Here is a 24,706-nt window from a genome sequence, read left to right on the forward strand (position 1 = left end):
AGCAAAACTGCCAATTTAATGCAAATATTGATTCTTGCTGTGGGGATGATTTACGATATCTGGGTCAATGTTGATGTCTCTGATGGGCTTACTAATGGGTCATCATGTAAAGTTCAACTGATTGAAAGCAAAATGGAAGGCATATCAAGACCAAGCATAGTTTGGGTCAATTTTTTTGATTCTGCTGTTGGAAAGTCAAATCGCAAAAAATACAAGCATTTGTTTCATGATGGAATAAATGATGACTGGACACCTATTTTTGAAGTTCAGCGGTCTTTTGTATTGAATCATAATACTTTTCAGAGAATTCAGTTTCCATTGCGACCAGCTGCAGGAAAGACAGTTCATAAAGCTCAAGGGTGCACTGTTGATGAAATTGTAATTGACTTGTCTCAAACTAAAATTAGGAAAACTCCACACATTCACTATGTTGCTCTAAGTCGAGTACGGTCAGTAGATAATCTACACATCCTTAACTTCAATGAGCAGGCATTAGCTATGGATGAAAAAGTGCTTGAGGAAATGGAAAGAATGAAAACTGAGGTGCCATTGCATCTTTGTTATGTTCCAATGTATCAAATCAATTCTAATTGTTTTAAAGTTGCTTTCAACAATTGTAGATCACTTCATAAGCACTTTTCACAAGTAAAAAGAGAGCCAAATATTCTAGCATCAGATGTAGTTGGTTTCTCCGAGACAAGACTATGCAGTGCAGATGAAGACAATTTTCAACTACACGGCTACACAGCAATATTTAATCATGAGGTTTCAAGTCACTTGAATAGACGTCCACATCATGGAAGAGCACTGTATGTTAAAAATGACTACAAGATAACGTATATCTCAAAGTTTAACAATGGTTCCTTGGAGTTCATCACTGCAAATGTACATTTAAGCCAAAGTAGAGATGTACAAGTTATCGTACTTTATAAATACCCATCATTTTCTTTGGAAAATTTCAAGCAACATGTAAACACACATCTTAAGCCTTTGACTGAACACCAGAAGGACTTGGTACTTTTAGGGGATTTCAATTTCGATTTGCTTGCTGGGCATATTGACTTTTTAACATTTTTTGAAAAATGCTTTAAATGTAAACAAATTGTAACAAAGGCTACACATAATACCGGTTCTCAGCTGGACCTGATTTTTACAAACATAGCCCCATGTGCAACAGATGTGATTGAAGCATACTGGTCTGATCATAAAATGATATACTGCGCTTTTGAATGAAATAATTGTGTTTTAAAGAGAATGGGGCACCAAAGTAAAAACTCATCAGAGGGAGCTGTGAAAATAATGCCCCCTCCCTCATCCCATTTGTCACCTTTAAAAGGTGACAAATGGTCTTTTAATTAATATATAGGTATTGTAAGACACCAACTATTTGCTTTTGGCAGTGTCATAGATTCAGTGGTTCAAGGGGGATGGGGATTAAAATCATTAATTGAGCATTTGATTTGTAACAATTCCACTGTTTTCTAAATGTAGAGAATTTGTTAAATCTGTTCTCAATTTTTAATTTCTAGCCCAAATTTACACAGATATCATCTACTTCACTGATGTTGTTTTCATCAATTCTACTCCTCCTCCCACCTAAAACATGACTATGCCAATATTTTTAAATTCATACATTATATTGTATTATGTCTATATATACATATATTGAACCAAAAAATGCCTATGTCTTATATTCAAAGCTACTGTACAGTGAACATGTGTAAATTTGTGTATTTCTTCAATATTCTAAGATAATATTAATTTGCAGACTTGCATCAATAAGAGGAAAGACACTGATTGAAAATAGTTAAATTTAATCCTTCTCCAAGCCATGAAGGTGCATAAAACCGGTGCTTATACTCACTTTCCAAGGTGCTAAGCAGATTACAGTCACCGACTCCCCATGGATAGAACACCAGTCTATCACAGCTTAATTCCCAGCTTACTGCTCGTACCCAATTTCAGCTGGGTGGACTGAGACAAAGATCGATAAAGTACCTTGTGTAAGGGACAACAAAACATCAAGTGACCACAGCTGATTTTAACCAGCAACCTTTGGGTTACTGGCCTAACGCCAATGACCACTGGCCATGTGCTCCATAAATGAACTACATGCGAGTTAATTGTGAATTGCAGTTCTGGAAGTCATGTAAATAACTTCAATACTGTGCACAAGCCACATTAAAAATTGAATCTTTCCTTCATATTAAAGCAAAACAGAATGTGGCAATATCTGAAGAAGAGAAGAGAAGAGAGTAAATAAAAAAACTGATTAATCATGCACCTGCACTTATTTGTTCCTAAAAAGAATTGTATACTGATGCTTTATTTATATATTTTTTGTTGTATTTTCATAATAACTTGATAGAAGTTTAATTGTACTCATATATTTATACAGTCTATACTAGATTATATATGTCACATCAAAATTGTTTGCATCTCATATGAATAATTACACCCTATATTCTAGAAAAACTATTTTTCAAATATGTCTTTGAATTTAATATTATTTCATTATTATCTTTATTATAGCTGTTATCAATGACTTCATTCAATAATATCGTATTATATCAAGCAAAAGTTGGTGTCTTACAATACAATAAATGTATGTGAATCTGTATTCATTTTTTAAAATTCTTTAATATTTATTTATACGGACAATACACACACAATATGTACGAATCCTTCATGTGAGTGCATGTTATATGTATATTAAATCATGTTAATACATGTACGATGTTAGTCGAAAATATTGGAGCAAAAAAAGAAGACATCTTTTCTGTAATGACAACTTCCTTCTCTTTTTTGATTTGGACTGGTCCTTTATGGATTTCTTATATTACTTAAGGCCAAATCATTTTTATGTAAACTATATAACTACCCAGGTAATATGATTTTTATAATGAAAATTATATATATTTTACTAATGCAATGTTATTAATTTACTTGAATGCATGTATTTCTCTTATAAATACAAAAGCACCTGTATTTAAAGAAACTTGGCTCCAATCGTTCAAAAATGACAGGTAAGTATAAAGAAAGGAGGTCACTGGCCAGCCTGTAGCGGGCGGTAAACCTGCCTTTTCTAATAAATTCATATCTATGGACAGAGTTATAAACAATATGGCATACATGTATAAAGAAAAAACAAAAGAAATATTGCATACTGGTTGCTTATTTGATGCAGTGTACTCTTAATGTACACTTTATAGAAAATCTCATTTAAAGAAATTAAAAAATGAGAAATACATGTACATTGCATTAAAAGTGAATTTAATTTCAAACAAATATTCATCTAAGTTTTATTTAATTTTTCAAAATCATTCACACACACTCAACGCTTATATACTCAACTATAGTATTATTTCATATGGTTGTGCATGCATTTATATGCAAATATATAATATGATTGAAACATTATTTGTATCATATAGAACAGAAAAGATGTCTTCATCTTGTATGGTTATATTGAACTTGTCATAAATGTGTCATAAATTTTATTGTTTTTGATAATGCTCATTTTAAAGTATAAAGTGCATTAAATTATTTTTTACAATTGCTTGAACAATCACACTCAAATGACAAAATTATCATAAAACTCGTATTTTCAAATCATTCTTTATCTTATCATTTTCTGTTTCATTACAGTTAAGTAAATGACACAAGAATAATTATGTTACTAGTTTTTGTATAAAATTCTATCGACAAATAATTTTCATTTAATTACCGTATGTCTTGTGAATCAATACTGTTCATAACCTTTCTATTTTCGCTTTTTCGAAGAAAGGTTATGAAAAAACAGTGAAACTTCTAAATTAATTTATTTAAACTTTGTGTTTATATATGACTAACTTAATTATATATTCATGTATATATTTGGTTTTAAAGTATGATTTATTGTATTTTCTCATCATTGTATTCATTTAATTTAATGTACAATATGCATAACTATATAACACTTAGAAACTACATGTTTACATTTACAGTATATTTGTAAAATTTGATATAGATAATGTATTACCAGTAACTAGGTTTTTTTTTTAATGTGTGTGCATAAAAATTATTCCCGAGGTTCTTTTAATATTACCAGAAATGTTTGTTTCTAAATAAAATTGCTTTCTAAAATGAAATATGTCTCATGTTGATATATTATACCAGTAATTGTATTCATTGTAGATATGTTAAATCATGCCATTGTGATTGAAACATATTTCAACAGGTTTCTTATTTTTAAGGGTTCACATCAAAGAGAATGTTGCCAATTTTAAAATCCAATTTAGCCAAAACGCATATGAAAGCTTCTCTGTTCATTTCAAATTCTGGGATATATCAAGTCGGCGTATAAATGAAGCTAGATTTTTAACAGACACAATTTAGATTACAGATTATCTAATAGGATTTTGCACGTACTTCTTGTCATAACTTAATCTTGGAAATAAAGAAAGGTTGCATGAAATAACATGTACTATCATATGACGTGATGAAGGGCCTGGAGCCTTAATGGTTCTTGTACGTTTAAATGGTTAACCACTTTTTATATATAAAACTGGATATGTATTGCATGATCTCTTATATGAAAATCAATGAACTGGAATATTGGCATCCTCTAATTGTGTAGATTCAACTTGTTCAAATTATGACTACAGGTGATAAGGTCGGCCCACAATAAGTGCTAAATTTCAAACTAATATACATTTTAGCAGTTGCATGAAAATTTTATCTTTAAAGAACCATGCATTACTCTTCAAATGTGTGCAAAAAAAAACTGCTGGAATTAACATACCAGTAATGCATTTTAATTTAAATGACACAATTTATTTTCATCCCCACCCCTCTATAAAGAATATTTAATCTTACATAAGAAAATTATGGTACTAAACTATGCTAAAAATTAAATTTCTCTATTATTTCAAGTGTTTTAAGTCAAAATAGTTATCAATGTTTGCTCAGGTGAGCGATGTGGCCCATGGGCCTCTTGTTTGTGTTACAGGTGATGGCGTATTATATTTCCTTTTTGAAAACGCTGTCGTTCAAGCTGAATAGGCATACAATTCACTTCTTTTATAACGAGGTAATGTTTGTGAGGAATTTGTAAAGTGATACTGAATTTGTTTAAGGAGAGCAAGACATGCAATGCATACAAATGTATCATATACAAACAAAAGTAAAAAAAAAAATTCCTTTGCATTATGCCGTGCTTTCCAATCAAATCTGTTGATTGTCAGTGCTGTAACAGAAAGATGTGCATTGCAAGTGTTCCTCATAAATTCATAATATTAAGCATTACAAGTTGATTGGAAAGAAAAAAAAACTGTGAACAAATTTTTCACTTATTACACATTGGTCTAGACTAAAGTTTTATGGGTTTTGCATCTATATGATCAATAAACAATGCTTTTAGTGATTATGTCATGATAAACTGCATTAAACCATAGTGGGAATGATAATAGAAATTCACTATGACTCAAGTAAAAATATTTGCATGTTACTTTTCAAAAATTCAAAAAATATATTAAAGCAGTCTAAGAATGCAGCTATGTGCCTATGTAAATCACAGTTAGGTAGGCAGATAATAACAATATTTCTTCCTTGACTAATATTGGGTTAAATTCCCTTTCTTCAGCATACCAATGACTTTGCGCTGTACACAGAGGCAATCAAGTTCTTCAATCACTCGGAGGCCATGGTCAGAATCGCCGTCAGAACAATCACACTCAATGTCTACAGAGGTAGGTTATACCCTTCTGACAGCACTATACATTGCCAGGATCTTTCACTCCTCTGAGTCCTCATGACACATTTATAGTTTTGAAAACTAACGCAGTGAAAAATTTTGTCTTATACCATCATGTATTTGGAAGAAAGAATAAACAGGCATATTGATAAAATGTGAGAATTTACAACTAAAATTGCAGATGTCATTGCCAGTGAAACATTGAAATCAGTATTTTTCTGTAATTTGTTGAGTATGTACATAAATATTGTTAAAAGTCAACATACACGAAGTGACAGTCTTAGACTGTAAACCAACTTTTATTTGCGACGACTTTATTTCGCAATTTACATCCGATAAACTTGTTTATGACAGCTAATGTTCGCGACCAAGCCTCATCTTGACTTGGGTTGTGTTGTTATAACAACCATACGACAGGGACTGGATTGCAGCAAGAAATATTCGCATCAAAGAGGCTTTCACGAGCCTCGCAAAAATTTCTTGCACATGAATAAAAGTGGGTTTACAGTATACCAGGGTATAAAATTTACGAATGCTTTCTGTTTCCTGTAGTGGATGACAAGGCCATGTTGCGGTACATCAGGAATCGCACTGCTGCTCCTTACTTCTCCAACCTGGTCTGGTTTATTGGGAACCACATCCTGGACCTTGATATGTGTGTCAGGAACGATGCAGAGTGAGTTCTTTTACAATGCAACACTACTGCCTTAATTTCAGAATAATCATTTATCGTTCAAACAATTTGAAATGTTACAAAAAAGTTATTTTTCAGTTAATATGTTTTATATGTATGGGTATTCTGCAAATGTGAAATCAAATTATCTTATTCTTAATATTTTAATTTTCTGGTGAAGGATTTACAAGACTAGAGAGATGTGACTATTTTATTATATATTTTTACCTCAAAAAACAAAGTTCGATAAATGTGACTGTATATGACCTGAAATCAAATCAATAAAGGGACTGAATGTTTAATCTGTATTGTAACAAAATGTTAAATGTGATTAATGAAGTTAATTTAGAGATTTTAAAAGACGATTGTATGACGAAATTATTTTTACCACCCAACCTCCTTAATATAAAAATTTCCTGATAATTGATTGGGATATTTTGTTTTTGTAGCCATCAGAGCCGCGATCGTCTAGCCGACCTTGTGGCTGAACACCTGGACCACCTCCATTATCTGAACGACATCCTGTGTCTGAACATCGACGCGCTGAACGATGTACTGACGGATCAGATCCTGAACAGACTCCTGATTCCTCTCTATGTCTACTCACTGACCATGAGGAAACGGGCCGCAGACAGACTGGTACTGACATTGTACAGAATAATTACATGTTTAGAAATGCAAACAAAATTTTTGCTGCAGTTTATGGATAGTTTGATAAAGTGTCTTATAAAGTTCATGTTTTGAGAGCTCAGCAACAAACTGTACATAGATTGATATGAAAACTTTATATTACAAAAAATGCCTTCAAATATTTTGCCTGTTCAATGTTTGTAAAGCTATTTAATCCATTCAATATGATTTTTCCATTGGCAGGGAGACAGAAAGCATGTCAGCTCAGTTGTGTCCCTTTTCCTTCTATCTCAGGTAATAGATACAGTTGAATATGAATAGTTTTCCAGTATTTTAAATTAACAATACATGTTCCTATGCATGTTATACATGTATTACTCTTACTTAAAATTAAATTAAGTCAATGACAGGCTTGAAATATAACGTCCCAGGATTCATAAGACGTTCATTCATGTCCATGATTGAAATTAGATGTTTATAAACAAGTACCTGTTATATTGTTATTTTTGTTGCAGGTGTTCCTGATCATCAGTTACGCCCCTTTAGTGCGTCAGCTGGCAGAGATTATCTTTCAGGGAGAAATCAGCTTATCCAGGAAGGAAGCTTCCCCAGAGATGGTATTTAATATTTGAATAACTTTAATATTAAAACTAATATTTTCCAATGAGTTCTATATTTTCTGCCGTGCAATCGCATAGTTTCTGAATTTGAACTTTGATTTTTAAATTTTCCTTACATCGTACTTATTGAAATCTAAAAGATCTTAAATTTTACTTTTCTTATGTACAGGTAATTTTATGCTCATCAAAGTTCAAAATATATATGTGCATTAAATTCCCTTTTGTTTTACAGAGAGTGAGAGAATTTGTGCCCCCAGCAGAAACGCTGGAGAAGACCCTAGAGAGCAACAGGGGGAGACAGGACGCGGCTGATGACAACGGTACGCTAATTCATGCCGGGAATTCAGTGTTCTACGCGAGAACCGAGTCTCTAACATCAGGAAGGGGCACTGGTGATGTCGCACCAGATTCTGGTATTTTCCATTTCATGGGACCACTCCGTTTTTGGTTTCCTGTTTCCTTTCCTTCGCTAGACTAGCTCTCATCTTCTAAGCTGTGTGATTTGGTTGAGGCCTCATTAGAATCTACTGAGTTTATTTCTTTTTTCGTTTTTAACAAACTAGTAACCTAATTCTTTTTTACGTTGATCACCTTTTCTTCTCTTTGAAACTTCAGCACATTTATTTTAACAGTTAATTGAAGTTGAAATCAACACAATAGAACTAATGCAAAATTGTGATTTTAGATATCATATCAACATTTTACGTAAGAATAGTTTTATAAAATGATGAAAATAAACCAATGGAATTCAAAGTTCATACCATATTAACTATTACATGTTTTACATGGATTTAAACTGCATTCACGCTTAAGTTTAAAACAGATTTACCAGCAAGAATGGCTAAACTGTATGCTTACTCTATCAGATAAGTCATATAGGGCCATAAAGCTTAGTACATGTTACATTGTATATCATCTGTCTACAATGAGGATTTAGATAAATGCTACCACCTGCCATAAAATATGCCTCTACATATACACTTTGCAGCTTCTTTTCATCAGTGCTTTATGGCAGTATTAATGATCTGGTCAGTGGAAAAAAAACCATTTTTTTTTTCAGTTACAAAATCTTGAGTTAACAAGGATCAGCATCAAATTTATTCTATTTATAAGGGCTAATAAGATAGAATCATCATCCAACCTCATTTTAAAGTGATGAATTCATTAAACATACAACTGTTGGAAGGTTAAATAGCATTTGAAGTCCTGAAATGTTCTACTTTCCTGCTTGAACTGTAAATAAACCCTGAACACACAGCGAGTGAACTGTCTGAATATAAAATGCAGCTGAATTAGCCTAAAGTTTTCTTCTATTAAGCATTAAAAGTAAATCCATCAAATGAATCAGATACAGAAATTTGATCTGACATGTCAACAAGGTTTAACATCAAAATATATACCAAAGAAGGCTTGTTTAATAAGATCATTATCCTCATCGTAAAGTAAGTTACCAGTTGGACAAGCATCTCTGATCAGGCTTGAATTAATAATACATGTATGCCCTAACGGTACTACAATAATCCCATCTCGTGGCCCTGACCAGTTGTTACCAGGCAATGTTCCCTTCCTGGTTTTAGAGAAGTAAGTCTCATTACAAATGTAACCATACTTATGTACTCTATTTTACCTTTACTATGTATGTATGTAGAATTCCTTCTTTGATATTAGAGGTAACACCAGTATATCAAGTCCTTTACATGTAATGTCCATCATATGAAATGTACCATTTAGCATCTGTGAGTTTTAGGGAGTGTATTAAATTGTAAATTTGTAAAAACAATACTTGTATTATTGGTCTGTTCTTTTGATAAAAAAAAACAACAATAGCAGCATAATTTATTTAACATATTTTATTACCTACTTCACTTGTGTTATTTTGTGTTTTATTTACTTATCTGTTTCTAAGTATTGGAAGCACTAATACTGATTATGAATAACAAGTTATTGTCACAGTACACTTTATAAGTTATGTGTTTGGCAATTCATTCAAGTGTAATTATGTGTTAACAGATTAAATATAATATTGAATTGATGAAATACATGTACTAAAGCAATGTTATTCATAATGATATTACTATAAAGAGATAGTTTTTTATATCACTTTACATGTATCAACAAATATTTTTTTGCTAACATTTAACATTTACTCATGAAAGCAAATTAAAGATTGACCTGAATTGTATCAAAATACATGTAGTACCAGTATATTGTGAAGTACATGTATAAATTCATCGATTCAAGACGATAATGTTCATTTCATGATTTTTTTCTCCAGAGTTGCCCCAGAGTCCAAGTAGTGAGGTGTTCTCGGGCGGTGAAGACATGTCCAGTCCGAACCAGAACTCGACGGACGAGGAGAAACTCCTGAGCACGCTCGGACGCAGCCACAGAATGGACATGACTGGGCCGACCAGTGCTGAGCAAGGCCCAGCTACATTCTCCCTCGATAACAGGTTGATAGTCTAACTGAAGTACTGTAAAAGTGTCAATATGTACTGTAAATTAAGTTTTATTTATGACAGATTTATATCGCTAATCTTCAGGTATAACTGGTTTAAAGAAACTTAATTTTGTATGACTCAAGTCACAAAATTCAGGTGCTTTAAACCAGTTGTCACTTTAACTTAGCAAAATAAGTGTGTGGCAAATAAAAGATTTGTACAGGGATTCTTTTAATAAAAAAGGGAGAAAGACTTCCTTTTATGTCTTTTTTTACTTGCGTTAATATTTTTACAAATTGATAACAAATTTTATTTTGCAGGCCGTACCTGGAGGCTGTGTTTAACGCCTTGGAGTGCACAGAGAATGATTATGAGGCCCTATTTGCCCTCTGTCTTCTGTACGCCATGGGTCACAATGAAGGTCAGATTTGTTTCCTTCAGCTTGTCTAGCTATTTGTCTTATTCTTACATCAAAAGAAAATTTAATTGTTTAACGCTCTTTTTGTGACATTCCATTCCGGCTTCTTTTGCATTCTATTCGGATTTTAATTAATAATTTTAATGATGTTGCACTCAAATGCAAAATGTGCTTTTTTAACCTTTAATGCATCACAGAAGGTATTTTTTGATGTGGTAGTTTGTGATTTGATTCTACATATTTATTTCCATTCAGATCTAGTCTCTATCAAATGCACAAGCCCTTTGTATATGTATAAGGTGTTCAAATTTACTTTAAAACACTAATGTGATTTGTGGTATTTTCTTCATTTTTCTTGTTCTCCATCATCATCATCATCATGATTATTTATTTAAACTTGTTCTATGTTTTATTTATCATCTTCATGTTTCTTTGAATACCTGATTGTCAGTTACAAAGTGTTTAGAAAAGTAGAATTTGCAGTCAATGTTGTGTTTGTTTTGTGTGAATAATTCTGAAGTCAGTCCATTTCCTTACTATTGTTTGCTTGAAAAAACAAGATTTTTACAGGTTTCAATGTTTTGGTACTTGTGTGTATTATTTGTGTACAAAGCACATTAATAAAAATGGAAGGGGTAAAATGAAACTTTTTAACTACCAGTATTCTGTTGTAACTAAATTGCATGGAAAAAAAAACCAGCATTTAGTACTGGTAGGTATTAGCTTAATGATAATTTCACACGTTTTTTTTTTTTTTTTAACCTCTTCATTAACATATTGCCAAAAGAAGGAGAGGTTTAATATATCAATGTATGCATCAAATAAAGCCTGAACCTAATTGAGAGTTTGACCTTATTATTGACTACTGTTATATATTTGTGTTTTGTACACAGGTATCCACCAGGAGTTGATGGATTCCGTCCTGATGCCTACAGAGAGATGTGAGGTCAGTATGTTACCATACACAACATCGTCAACAATCTACTAGTGTGTTCACATTTAGCATAGTTTGTAACATAATGCTAACTACTGTAAATTCCTTATTTTACGCAAGTACTTACCAGTAATTCAGTGATTCTGCTGTTTTGTATGAAATCAAAGTAAAAATAAAAGCGAGATTTTATTAAAAATCCATCAGGGTCGCTTCTGGCTATTTTATGCGGATAAGAATTCCTAGTGTTTAATTAGGAATCAACAGTACTTGAAATGGAAAATCATCACCATAAGGATAACTTTATAATTTTTGTAACACTCATCATGCTTTATCATTGTGGGGGCTAAACTTTGGGGGAAAAAAAGTGAAAAAAAATACATGTATATATAGAAGTGTGATATCACTCCCAGTAAGAAAGATAACTCCTATATATATACACAATATTGTGGGGGGGGGGGGGGTGTTCCTTTGTGGATTTATATATAGTGGTCTCTACAAAATACATTAACATTGAACCATCACTAACAATGATGATTCCACATTATGTTCAGGTATTACTGATAGGTGAAACTATATCCTTTATAAAAATGTTTTTAAAAAAGTAGATAGGTAAGACTAAAGTATTGTCCATGTTACAGACAAAAGACCATTATAATGTGTTGCTGGTGGAGCGGCTGATCAGGATCATCAACCTGGCTTGTCAACACGGTATGTACTTTGTGAGGGTTTTAACATGACAATTAAGTCCTGTTTTGGTTGTGTTATATTTCTCTCTATGGCTTAATACTTGATATGAAACTTGGCTTGGTAGCTTTCCCATGTGAAACTCATAGATGAAGTTTGTGTCTTTTATTTTGTTTGATAAACAGTTGCTGCTTCATGCTGTAATGAATGAATATCAGATTTGAAGGTTATTCTGTTGTAGTAAACTACATGTATCTTTTCTTTTATTCAGGGAGTAAGGTGAGGCTGTCGACCCTGGAGTTGACGATCCGTTTACTGAAGCTGTTGGTCTACAAGGAGGATCAGTCCTTCCTTCAGGATAGACATCTAGCATGTATAGAGAACGCTAGAGAGTGTAGCACACAACTTCTCCGTAACTTCTACAAAGTAAGTGTCCTTAAAACTTATTTTGTATAGAGAACACTAGAGAGTGTAGCACACAACTTCTCCATAACTTCTACAAAGTAAGTGTCCTTAAAACTTATTTTGTATAGAGAACGCTAGAGAGTGTAGCACACATCTTCTCCGTAACTTCTACAAAGTAAGTGTCCTTAAAACTTATTTTGTATAGAGAACACTAGAGAGTGTAGCACATATCTTCTCCGTAACTTCTACAAAGTAAGTGTCCTTAATTAACACATTGCATGTGTACAGAGAATGCTAGATATTGTGGCACACAACTTCTCCGACACCTCTATAAAGTAAGTGTCCTATACACATGCATGTAGTGTTTATAGAGAATACTAGAGAAAGTAAGTGAACTAAACATATAGTGTATATATAGAGAACACTAGAGAGTGAAGCACATTGCTACAAAGTAGGTATCCTATACATATGCATGTAGTGTGTATAGAGAATACTAGAGAAAGTAATGGAACTTAACACATTGTGTTTATATAGAGAACTCGAGAGAATGTAGTAAAAATTTTCTCTGAAACTTCGAAAACACAAGAGAATAGAGAACATAAAAGAATTTAGTACACAACTTTTACAAAACCTTCTATGTAAAAGTATACTAAATACAAAGTGTGTATAGAGAATGCTGGAGAGTTTAGCACACAGCTTCTCCAAAACTTCTATAAAGTAAAAGTCTAAAGTTTGTATAGAGAATGATTTTTAGAATGTCCTTGGAAATTTTTACAAAATAGCGACCCTTACCACATAATGTGTATAGGGAATGTAGCACTCAACTTTTGTGAACTTTTACAAAGTAAGTGTTCTTAACACTTAACAAAAAGAATAGAAAATGCTTGGAAATAGTTCTTTGGTTATATTTGTTTAATTATATTTAAGTATATTGTCCATTTCTATGGTTTCTTGCAAGGAAAATGCTAGTTTGCATTTCAATTTTGCTATGAAATTGTTGACACTTTGCATCAATTTCATAATGAGAGTACTGCAGCAATGACAAGAGTTATCTTTCATATTACAATAAAAATGTGCTTTTTTCAGAGTGAAGAAATCTTTCTGGATATGTTTGAAGATGAATACACACAGATGATAGTAAGCAACTATTGAACTTTTTTTTTAAAAAACAGAAAAAAAAACCAATTTAAATTTCTTATGTTATCTTCATCTTCACAATGCCTTACCTGTAACTTATTGTCATGTTTCTCAAAAGTGTGTTAAGGTATGTAATCACAAAACCAGGAAATTATGAAGATGTCTTGCACCTAGAAGAAGGGGGTGGGGGGAGACCCTAACCCCCAAGCCTGGAAAATTCAAACTTATTAAATTCACATTGTTAAATTACCGAAAATAGGCCACGGACCTCCCCAGGTTGAACTATCCCCTGATTGAAACACCCCCCCCCCCCCCCCCCAAAAAAAAAATTCTTGATCTATGCATGTTGTTAAGGTATTTCAAATACATCTTTTTTTTATTTTGCTTGAATGATACTTGGCCGAAATTAATTTTTCAACAAGTTAGTGTAAATAAGATTCAGTGGATATCTGAACAATAAATGATGTACCTGATTTAGTGGAAATTGATTTTGGTCAAAACACTCTTAAACATGATACGAATGTTTAGTGTTTACATAATACTGTCTGTTACGATAAAATACCTTTTTTATGCTTTAACTATCAAAAGTGAGGGGAACATGGAGCCTAAAGGTGGTGTGGGCATCTGTCAATATTAATGTGGATTAAAGTACATTATAATTAAAATAATCCACCTGTTTAGAATTTAAGATTTTTTTTTTACAATATTTACCCCCAAAAATAAAAAAAAAAAAATTTTAAAATCCCATGCAGGATTCAAAATCATAAGGTACAGATTTGTAGTGATCCCTCCAACCCACTGTGCTAAGCTGTAAGGTGACAATATTGGGAAAGATACTATTTATAAAATTACACTTGAATTTTGTTTTATTTTGATAAAAAGTATGTCACAACATGGAAGTGTCTCATACCACGTAAATGTGATGCTGATTTTTTTTAACTTTTTATTGGCAAACTTTAGAGACATTGGTGATTATGAACAGAAGTTTGAAAAATAAATAGATAATTATTAATTGTTTAGATCAAGATTAGTGATGTACCGTAAGATATGAAATACAGATCAGAATATGAAGTTTAGATTTTGTAATAGAAGGCTTAAATAGTCAATGACTTTAGTAAATGTACATTATCCTATTTTCAAAAATGCGTCTCAATTTCTGTTGTAAACTATACAGTCACATTAAGTTAGAATATCTTTTGTTTGCTCTCTCTGGTCTAGATGTTAAAATTTCATGTTGGTAAGACAGGAAATTGAATATTTTTTGCTTGAAAATGCATGAAAAATTCAAATTGAAACCATTTTAATCTCAATGAAAAATCAGCAAACAACACAGTTTTAAAAAATAATATTTAAAAAAAATTGAATATAATGCTCCTAGTGTTAATGAAATGTTTTTTATATGGTTAAAAGAGGTCAAACAAACAAGTTTTCAAGGTTACTTAATTTTTTTCTTCTTGGAAACATCAAATGACACATACTACATTTATTTACATATTTTTTATGCTTTGAGGGCATTCTTTAAAAACGACAATTAACTCAATTCACTGTGAAATGAGACAGGAAAAAGTGTATTATTCTACAATTTTTCCATTAAAAGCTATTTTCATATTAATTATCAAATGATATCAAAGGCAAAGAGTGTTATTAAACCATTTTGAGAGTTAATGTTATACAGGATGTGCATAATTATTTGCTTTTCTAGGAAAATTTACTTTAGGGAGGCAACTTGTATTTGTTTATTTTATATGCTAGAATTCTTCTAAGTGTGTGGCTCTTGACATTTAATGGATCTGTACTTAACTGAGCTAACCCAAATTATCGTTGTTTTTTTTTTTAATTCAAGGTCAATATTAAGGTTTTCCTTAGATTTTTGCCAATATTTGCTTCAACCTTAAATTGGATTTTATGTACAGATTTTCAATTATTTGCTGTTACGTACCATGTCAGCTTGTCCTTTGAGATAATCTGCAAAATAAATAGAGTAAAAGTTCTTTTATTTGGAAAATTTAAAGACTAAAAACTATGAATCACCTTTTTTCTTAGATTTAAAAAGACTGAACGTTCTTCCGAATGTGTTTTTTCCCCTTTTATCTTTGGAAATTGATATTTCTAAAACCGTTAAAGGGCAATGTTTTAACTAAATTATTGATGTGATTCAGAGAAATTCTGAGAAATGAAATTCTAGGTATTTTTCAGGCGTTTTTACTACCGTACTTTGTGTTAATGTATACATTTGGTTTATTAAGAAAATTAAATGTATCCTTTTTTTCAAATGGTAATTAGTTGGGAGGGGTTGAGGGTGGGTATTTTTAGATAACGGTATATCTGATGGTAATAAGCGGATTATTCCTGCATGTTGCATTGCAAATGCATACATATTTTTGCATTTATCAAGGTATATAGAAAGGAAAGAGATTATTTACTCTCAAGAATATATACATATATATTAAAAAACAACTTAATTATTATTATACTGTCAAACTTCAGTGTATCAAACATCAGTAAATTTGGATAGATCAAAGAGTTTTTGATTTCAGGTAGATAAAAATAAGTATGATCTCTAATATCAATCCATAAGCATTGATATCTCAGAGAGTGTCCAGTTAGTACCAGATATCTAGGTTTAACTGTATAATTGTGGATAGACTAGCAGTGTGAATAGTTTTGGAGATAAGGGTGGTGGAAGGGTTAAATTCCTCAAGAATACTCTGAAAATGATGTTTGCTTTCTCTTATTTTCTGTAGAATCGGCCTCTAAATGTAGAATATCTGACCATGGATGCCTCCATTCTGCTCCCCCCTACCGGGACTCCTCTAACAGGGATTGACTTCAACAAAAGGTTGCCATGTGGAGAAGTGGAACGGTCCAGAAGGGTAGGTTACACTTGAACAACAACCAGCTCCTGAGAAAAAAAAGTGATGATTCATTTCCTTTGCAGAAAAAGACATTTCACTAACAGTAGATTTTGAAAATTTTAATACGCTGTTTATTGATATTTTTGGGGGAAATGAATATTAAAGTTATGCATATTAACTTATATATACACTTAAACAGTAATTATTCAAATCAAAATCACCATTATTTTTAGTGGGAAACTATGAAAAATTGGCACAGATGAATTTGCAGTTTTTGATTACATTTTAACAAAAATTTAAGTGATTATACATATAATTAAAAACTAAATTAATCATTGTAATTAAAGATATATTGATGCTGAAATATAGTTCCAGGGATAGACATTAACTTTTAAATTCACTTGCCCTTCGGGCAAGTGAACTCAAATTTTGACATGCCCGAATCTTAAACTTGGTTGCCCGAATTCAGTAAGAAGAAAAACACACTGTAAATCAATTTTATTGATACAAACAAGTAGTAATATGCCAATAATATTATTCTACAGCACATAGGCAAGTGGATCTTGATTATCAGATTGTCATTTCCAAGAATTAACAAACTTGGCCCTGTTTTCTTTTAAGTTCGTATTTTTTTTCAGTAGAATCTTTTAATTTAATTTTATTTTGTTTCCCCCCAAAGTATTTAAAAAGAAAAGACTGCGATGCCATGAGATTTAATAAAATCGAACTATCTCCGTTTCCATCAACACACGTGTTTGTGAAATAATTAAGTCGTACGACAAATGCATTCAGAATATCGTGACATGCACATGGTTTAGCTCTTTATTATGACAGCACATACCGTAATACGAAAAATAACTGTCACCGAGCACATGGATATATATATTCCTGCGATCTGTAAATCAATGTAATAAGAATGTCATATGGAATGACTTATCTAAAGGTAAACGCGGTAACAGAAGACTGAAGAGTTCCAATTCGGAAAGGATGTTGATTTTATGATAAAAATTATTTGTAACCAAAACAAAAGACGTACTTCTAATCAGAAATTTTACTTGCCCGATCGGACAAGTCTACCCAGAGTTTCACTTGCCCGAATAGAGATTTTACTTGCATCGGGCAACAGTTAATGTCGATCCCTGAGTTCTTTATATAGCTATACAGTTAAGTCTTAATAAATTTGTGTGAGAGAGAGAGAGAGATTTTTTGGCAAAGTCTTGTATGTAATGTTCTAAATGTGCATCATTATTACCAAGGATGTTTGCATAGGTATACCAGTACATATTTTCACATATTCTATCCATTCATTTGACTGCCAAGCAGAATTATTAAGTTGCTCCCCTTGACTTGTTTCTGGCTGACATCAATGAGGATATTGATATATTATTTTAATTGTCCATGTTATAATGACGTCAGTCAGAAATTATTTTTTGTTTCCTTTGGATTTCTCTGAAACTGACTGCAAGCTGTTGCATGCATTCCTTTATATTGTTACACGTGTCCCCCGGCCCCTTATCCTAAATCTATTAAAAGGGGTGTCGGTAAAGTTATCTGCAGTCTTAAAACAATTGCTTATTCATTTGTAGGATATCCTGACTTGATATTTATGATAAGATGCTGTTCCTAGAAAACTAAAGCAGATCACAAGTGTTGATAAAAATTTTAAGTTTTATCGGATGGAAAAAATTGATATAATTATGCATGTATCAATTTCAGAGAAAACGTGTCAAAAAACAGTTACTACCATATTTATTTGAATTATGTATGCATTATGCTTTCTGAAAAAAACTTTTTTTTATGCATTCCATTTGAAGGGATAAATATATTATGAACTGCTATTTATGATATCATAAAGTACCTTTCAAATTTTATATTATAATTCTGTTTGAAGGTGTGCATGCGTAGCGATGAACGTTTTAGTATTAACGTGCATAATTAAGATAATAGTGGGATGAATACATGAAATCATGCAGGGGATTTAGACTCGACTGAGATCTAAAAAAGAAAAAAATCAGACTTATGAGAGGTTAGATGAATTCCATCCAGCAAATTATTAGTAAAGTTTTTTTCCTCATGTCTTAATACTAGTATATTTGCCAAAGAAAGATTGAAAACGATTGGAAGTTTATGGCGTATGGCAAACAGTTTAAATTAGTACTAATAGATTGACCCCTGTTTAAAAGGCTTCAATGATTAGCATTGAGTGTTTGTACAAGATGTTAGGTTCTGTACACTACTTTCTCTTTTACTAGTTCTTGGAATCGAGGATTACATAAAGATTTTGGGTTACTGGGCCAAATCCTGACATTTTACATTGGCCGAGTTACAGAATGGTCTGGACTTGAAATAGACGACTTGAAATAGACGCCCCTTTAGAAAAATGCAGATTTCCAAGAAATAAAACTTTCTGCAAAAAGATTTTGTTCATATTGCATAAGAAAATGAAACTCTTCTGTTGATTTCAGACAAAAATCTGATTCAATGAAATATTAATTCTTGCAGTTAAATAAGATTACAGAAACCTCTCTGGTTAACCAATCAATTTGTAATCTTTCCAAAAAAAAAAAAATCACAATTGCAAAATTTAAATTATTGTAGACAGTAGACATTCATGTTCTTTCTTCGTGTACAATTTTTTTTTTCTAGATTAATTAGGGCGAGACTTTTTGGCACCGCGGAGCTAAATTTTCACATTTTCATACCCTTCACTGGATTTAAGGTCAGACGACACGTTCCTCGAGAATCATTTTTGTATCTCCTCGTAATAAAGAGTTCCAATAAAAAATAATAATTTTATAATTATTTTTAAAATGATTAAAATTTACTTGAATTTGGTTATATGTCTAGATGGCCGAGTGATTAGAACCGTGGCCGCTCACTGCCAGAAGCGTATAGGTTTTAGAGGATGTGGGTTCAAAGCCCTGCCCCCGCCGAGACAGAATTCCAATATAGTGAATTTTGCTGTGCTGTATATTTATTTATTTCTTTATCAGCAATTCAAGTGTATTTTCAAGAAGATTATATAGGAAATTGCATACTCTAGTATTTTGCAGAAATGCCTGGTAAGGTACCCTAAGTTTTTGCAAGAAAGCTTGCCAAAGTAGTAGTAAACCATTAACAAATTCCTGGAAAAAGTTATATAAAATTGAGGAACGTGTCGTCTGACCTTAATAGACCAATTTCATTCAAACTTTGCGCAACGTATTCTTGGATAGGAGGGTTCAAGTTTGTAAAAATGAAGAGATTTGCCCCCTTGAAAAATTGGATTATCCTATTTACAATATAGGGTACATTTTTAAAATGACATAATAAATGTTAAAATTAACTTCAACAAAATAATATACATGTTTTTGAAAAGCACACAAAATTTTCTCTAGTTTTTCATTGGCTTGTGTGTTGTTTTTATTTTTGGCTGTTGGGTTTTTGGAAGAAGGAAAAAAATGGGGGGGGGGGGTAGAAAAGTATATGAGAGTATGAACTTTAACCCATGGAAGGTCTGAAAAAACTATAGGAGGAGTTATCTGTACAATAGGGGTACCCTTATGACAGCTGCCAAAAGGGTACCCCTATTATACAGATAACCCCTCCTACAGTTTTCAAGAAAGGAAGTTGTTTTGCTAATGCATTGTACATTTATCAGAGTTGTGCATAATACTTGGATATTGATTTTTAGTAATTTATGAAAAAAATACCACCTGTTGAACTATTGCATTATAGAGTACCCCTTTTCTCTGGATAAGTAGTGTTTATCAATTCAGGGTTGACAAATGCATTGTGGATACTGTTCACACAAATGAAAATCCAGTTTACACTCACTTTCACAGCTTTTCTCTTTTGTACATCAAAATGAAAAGGATTGTGAAAAAATAATTGAAAAGCATTTTCACTTTTATTTTCTAGGAAAAAAAGGCAGGTTGGTTGGTGTTGTTTTCAGATGCCAATATGAACTACCCATATTGAAGGATGTGTAGATAAAAACAGAGGGGGGGGGGATGGGGGGAGGGGATTATTTCACAAGTTAGAAAACAGTTTGTTAATTACCGGGGTAAATCCAAATGCATGATAGTTTTGATAAAACTTGTGTGCAAAAAATAGCAAAATATGATCAATGGAAAATTGCTGCATATAAATTAAGCAGGGCTGATCCAAAAAACTTAAGAATACAAAAGTGTCCAAATGAACCTGGCAACAAAATCATTCTTCAAGAAGCTTTTCTTCGGAGGCACTAGAAAAACTTTAGGAGAATGACAGAAACTTGAACACAACACAAAGCTTCGGGTTGGCATTCTTAAATAAAGAATTAACAAAGTTGATTGATCAGGATTTTGGCTAAACCCTCTGGTGTTCTTTGTGTGAACAACCAATACATGTACTGTAAGAAAATCACGAGCAATGGCAGACTACACCAAGTAATGATCATATAAATAAGCCCCTTGTTTAACTTTGCCAAGCAACATGTGTTTAAAAGGACTTATGATTGTAAAAGTTCATGTAGAGACTATGGTGACATAGTTCTGCCACCACTTGTCAGATAATCATGTCGACCTGTCAGATCTTGATGTCGACTTGTCATATAATTATGTTGACTTGTCAAATCTTCATGTTGACTTGTCACTTATTCATGTGTTCAAAAATCCAACACTAAAACACCCAATTTGTGCCATCCGGTTGACATATTATTTTCTAAGAACACAACTTAAAGATCTGACAAGTCAACATAATCAGGGTTTGACACTAAGGCACGTCCGACCGACTTTGTCTAGTAAACGATAGGTCCGGTCGGGTTAAATATCTGTGTACTAGCCCGATTGGTCATGTGAAAAAAAGGTGTGCACATAATTTTCTGTAATATTAATATTAAAAGAAGTAAAAGCTCTTTTCCTAACAAGCATAAATTCTTCAAACCGTCATTTAAGTACAACCCAAGGACTAACCTAGAGGATGAAGTGGGGGACTTTTTGATCGGTAACTTCGGAATTTTCTCCGAACCAAAAGTTTAAAGTCGCCTTGTACACAGTTCATAATCATGTAAATTAATCCCAAGGGCAATAAAATGATAATTATGTAATTCTAAAGACGTCTTCACAAACTCAGCATACACCTCTTTTTATTAATTAATCGAGTCTGTCTTATCTTTAGGGGTTATATATACGGTTGATGCAACCACATGCTGTACAAAACGATGTTAATTACTTTAAGGCTATAGTGTTGTTATAACAGTGAATTTGTTGGTAACTTGTAATTAGCTAATAACACTGCCAAATTTATGCTAAAATAATCATAAACCCTTTGTCAAAAATAACTAAAGTGCATTTCCATCGTAGTGTTATGGAACGTGCATTCACAGTACTTAATTAGATGATGGAATTCAAAATATGAAGAAATTGACTTATTTTGTTTAGGAGGAATTGTCAACTTCGTGGAATTCATCAAGCTTTAATGTCATTTTGTGTATTTAGTGAGCTTCTAATGTCAGATGTCAGACCCCAAATATGCTAATAGAGATCGAACAATAATTTGAAGTAAATATGAATGAAAGGCATTCAGTACAGAAGTAATATGTGTACTGTTGTAGGGAAATAGCACTGTAATTTACTAGTTCCTGGAAACCTTTTGTTTTTATTCTAAATGTGATCAATGACTGACAGACGTATTTCTTTGCAGCTGTAGAAACTTGGAATTCAAATCGCACCATTTGATGAAAAGTTATTGTAAATTTTTTATATCAAATCAAGTTTAGAATGTGCCAGAACAGAATAGAATTTTGGATAAAAACTGTCCATAATTTATATATAAATAACACCTGGTGTAAAATTATGACAAAAGATTCTTAGTAGTTCTAATACAAAAGTTTCTCAAAGAAGAAGCAATTACCTTTCAATAAATGAAAACCTTTTTGTCAACCAAATAATGATTGTCTGAGTTCTTTGTGTGTTACATTAATTCGCATTACAATACATTTCATTAAAAATGTTGCATGTCTATCATTTGCTCCTATCAGTTTCACAAGCACTTAAAAATTGATGGTGAAAAGTATTGTGCAATGAAGAATGGCTGTTTAAAGAAGCCCAAATTGCTTATTTAAGGGACACCAATGGCTGGTGACTTTTAATGGTTAGCTGTACATTATGTATTCTGTGATAAAAACTGGAAGACATAATGCAGAGGAAGAAAACATTATGAAATTCAAATACAAATAATTTACATAATTTTCAATGCACCTTTGTCGAAAATTATCATTTATGACAAAAAAAAATAAGAACATATTGATTTGACAGATGTTAAAATCAAGAAGGACCAGGTAGATTTTTTTTGGAGATTTTTTGTCTTCATGGTCTTGAGTTCAAAATAGACGGATCCATTAATGTAGTCTAATTAAGTCCGTTTCTATCACAACGAAGAAGATCTAGAAAATAAGTTTTTATGATAGGGAGAGACGTAGAGCTTGACTGTAACGACAGCAATCAGGAAGAGGTTTTTAGACTGTCGCATTCAAAGCTTCCAAGAAAGGATATTTGCCTGGAATTTGTCACTGAAATATGCACTGAATGGTTGATGGCTTTTGTCTTGTTGACAAACCTTGAAGCTCATATGCATGAAGCTGTTGAGTCATTGTTGATGGTATGAGAAAGACTGAACTGTACTGTAGTACTTTGTACATTTAGTAGTAAATTTAACTCAAATAATCATATAATAATGTTACATTTTGCAGAACTCTGCATATTTTTTTGGCAACTGGATTCAAAATGTAACATTTTAAAGATTATAATGTTAACAGTGTATATTGATAGTGTGTAAGAATTTCATCTACCACACTCCAATGCAGTTTGAGTGCTTAGAAATCTCCCTTCTTTAAAGAAAACCCCAATCTGTGCACTTTTCCACATAGTACACTCAATATATATTATATTTTGCTGGTACATGTACCATGTAGAAGTAGAGAGAATATATTAAATATTAATTTTAGAACGCAAACAGTGAAGTGTGTTGAAGCTTGTGTTTTTGCTATTTTGTATTATTATACTTTCATGTTAAATACTGAAATCTGATTGGTTTAGACGCAGTTGATAATCCATTCTATTACCCTCAGCGTTAGCAAAACACTTAGCAACGGGTAACACAACAAATTGTTACATGCGCGTAAATTATGCGCGTACGGTTCGCCGTAGAATTCACGTCATTTCTATATAAAAGCAATATAAAAATTCTCTAAAATTAAGACATTCAGTATAATAAAATAAATATTGCCTGTTTGGGAGGATAACAGTTGAAATTGACACCCCTCGAAAACCATTGTCAACCTCCGCTTCGCGTTGGGGTGTCAATTTCAACTGTTACCCTCCCAAACAGGCACTATTTATATATTGTACAATTTAATGTCTTAACAATTGTTTCCAATTCTATCTTTAATGAATTTTCAAATTCCACACTTTTCAGTTATATGTTCAGTTATTACATAAGGTGGCATCAAATCTCTTTTATGCTGATGTACATGAAAGTATGATAGGCACCTCAAAAGTGATAATATCTGACTAATTATACCCCCGCAAACGAAGTTTAGGGGGGTATATTGGTTTCACCCTGTCCGTCTGTCTGTCCGTCTGTCTGTAGACGCAACTTTGTACCCCTATAGAATTTTTTATTACTGCATGGAACAGTTTGAAAATTTGTACATACGTTGAACACCATCTGAAGATGTGCACCTGCAATTTTTTTTAAGATCAGACAAGATTTAATGATTTTATGACAGTTTTCATTTTCCTTATTCTATATATTGTACACTAATGTTGAAAAGTAAGGGAGGTAATCCTTACAGATTTTATTAAATTAATTAATAGAAAACACTCTAAAATATATTTATATAAATACATCCAGATGGAGTTTTTTGTTTTTATGTCTTAATTAATAAAAAAAATTATTTTTTATAAGTATTCTATCAACTGACAATGCAAAGTTTTTGTTTGTCAATGATAAATTCTTAGGAGCTAATAAGAACATCAAAGACAAGTGTGGCTGAATTCATTTGTCCCAAGGGAGCCATTATCTGAGCCATGGTTCAGATGGAGCATGTGTTTAGGGGAAATTGATAATCTGTAAAATGGGTGATGGTTTTGGGGCTATTTTAAAACTGTTTCATGTAAACCAAAAGGTCTATCATTATAAGGAAATAAATAA

General features: G+C 32.2%; 1 protein-coding gene across 2 annotated transcripts in view; it reads left to right on the plus strand.

Moving 5' to 3' along the window:
• LOC105340335 (protein CLEC16A) overlaps window positions 1–24,706 on the plus strand; it is a 65,946-nt gene that overhangs the window by 14,502 nt on the left and 26,738 nt on the right. The window contains exons 5-18 of one of the 2 annotated variants that reach the window (XM_034457546.2): window positions 4,991–5,071; window positions 5,624–5,729; window positions 6,287–6,410; window positions 6,857–7,046; window positions 7,281–7,331; window positions 7,553–7,654; window positions 7,890–8,070; window positions 9,933–10,110; window positions 10,419–10,519; window positions 11,410–11,462; window positions 12,089–12,158; window positions 12,406–12,560; window positions 13,626–13,676; window positions 16,421–16,549. In XM_034457546.2, the coding sequence (XP_034313437.2) occupies window positions 4,991–5,071; window positions 5,624–5,729; window positions 6,287–6,410; window positions 6,857–7,046; window positions 7,281–7,331; window positions 7,553–7,654; window positions 7,890–8,070; window positions 9,933–10,110; window positions 10,419–10,519; window positions 11,410–11,462; window positions 12,089–12,158; window positions 12,406–12,560; window positions 13,626–13,676; window positions 16,421–16,549 (1,572 nt within the window). The remainder of the gene's footprint in view (window positions 1–4,990; window positions 5,072–5,623; window positions 5,730–6,286; window positions 6,411–6,856; window positions 7,047–7,280; window positions 7,332–7,552; window positions 7,655–7,889; window positions 8,071–9,932; window positions 10,111–10,418; window positions 10,520–11,409; window positions 11,463–12,088; window positions 12,159–12,405; window positions 12,561–13,625; window positions 13,677–16,420; window positions 16,550–24,706) is intronic. The other variant, XM_066065711.1, reaches the window with a different exon arrangement.

Source organism: Magallana gigas, chromosome 7 (assembly GCF_963853765.1).
Source record: "Magallana gigas chromosome 7, xbMagGiga1.1, whole genome shotgun sequence".
Taxonomy (NCBI): Eukaryota; Metazoa; Mollusca; class Bivalvia; order Ostreida; family Ostreidae; genus Magallana; species Magallana gigas.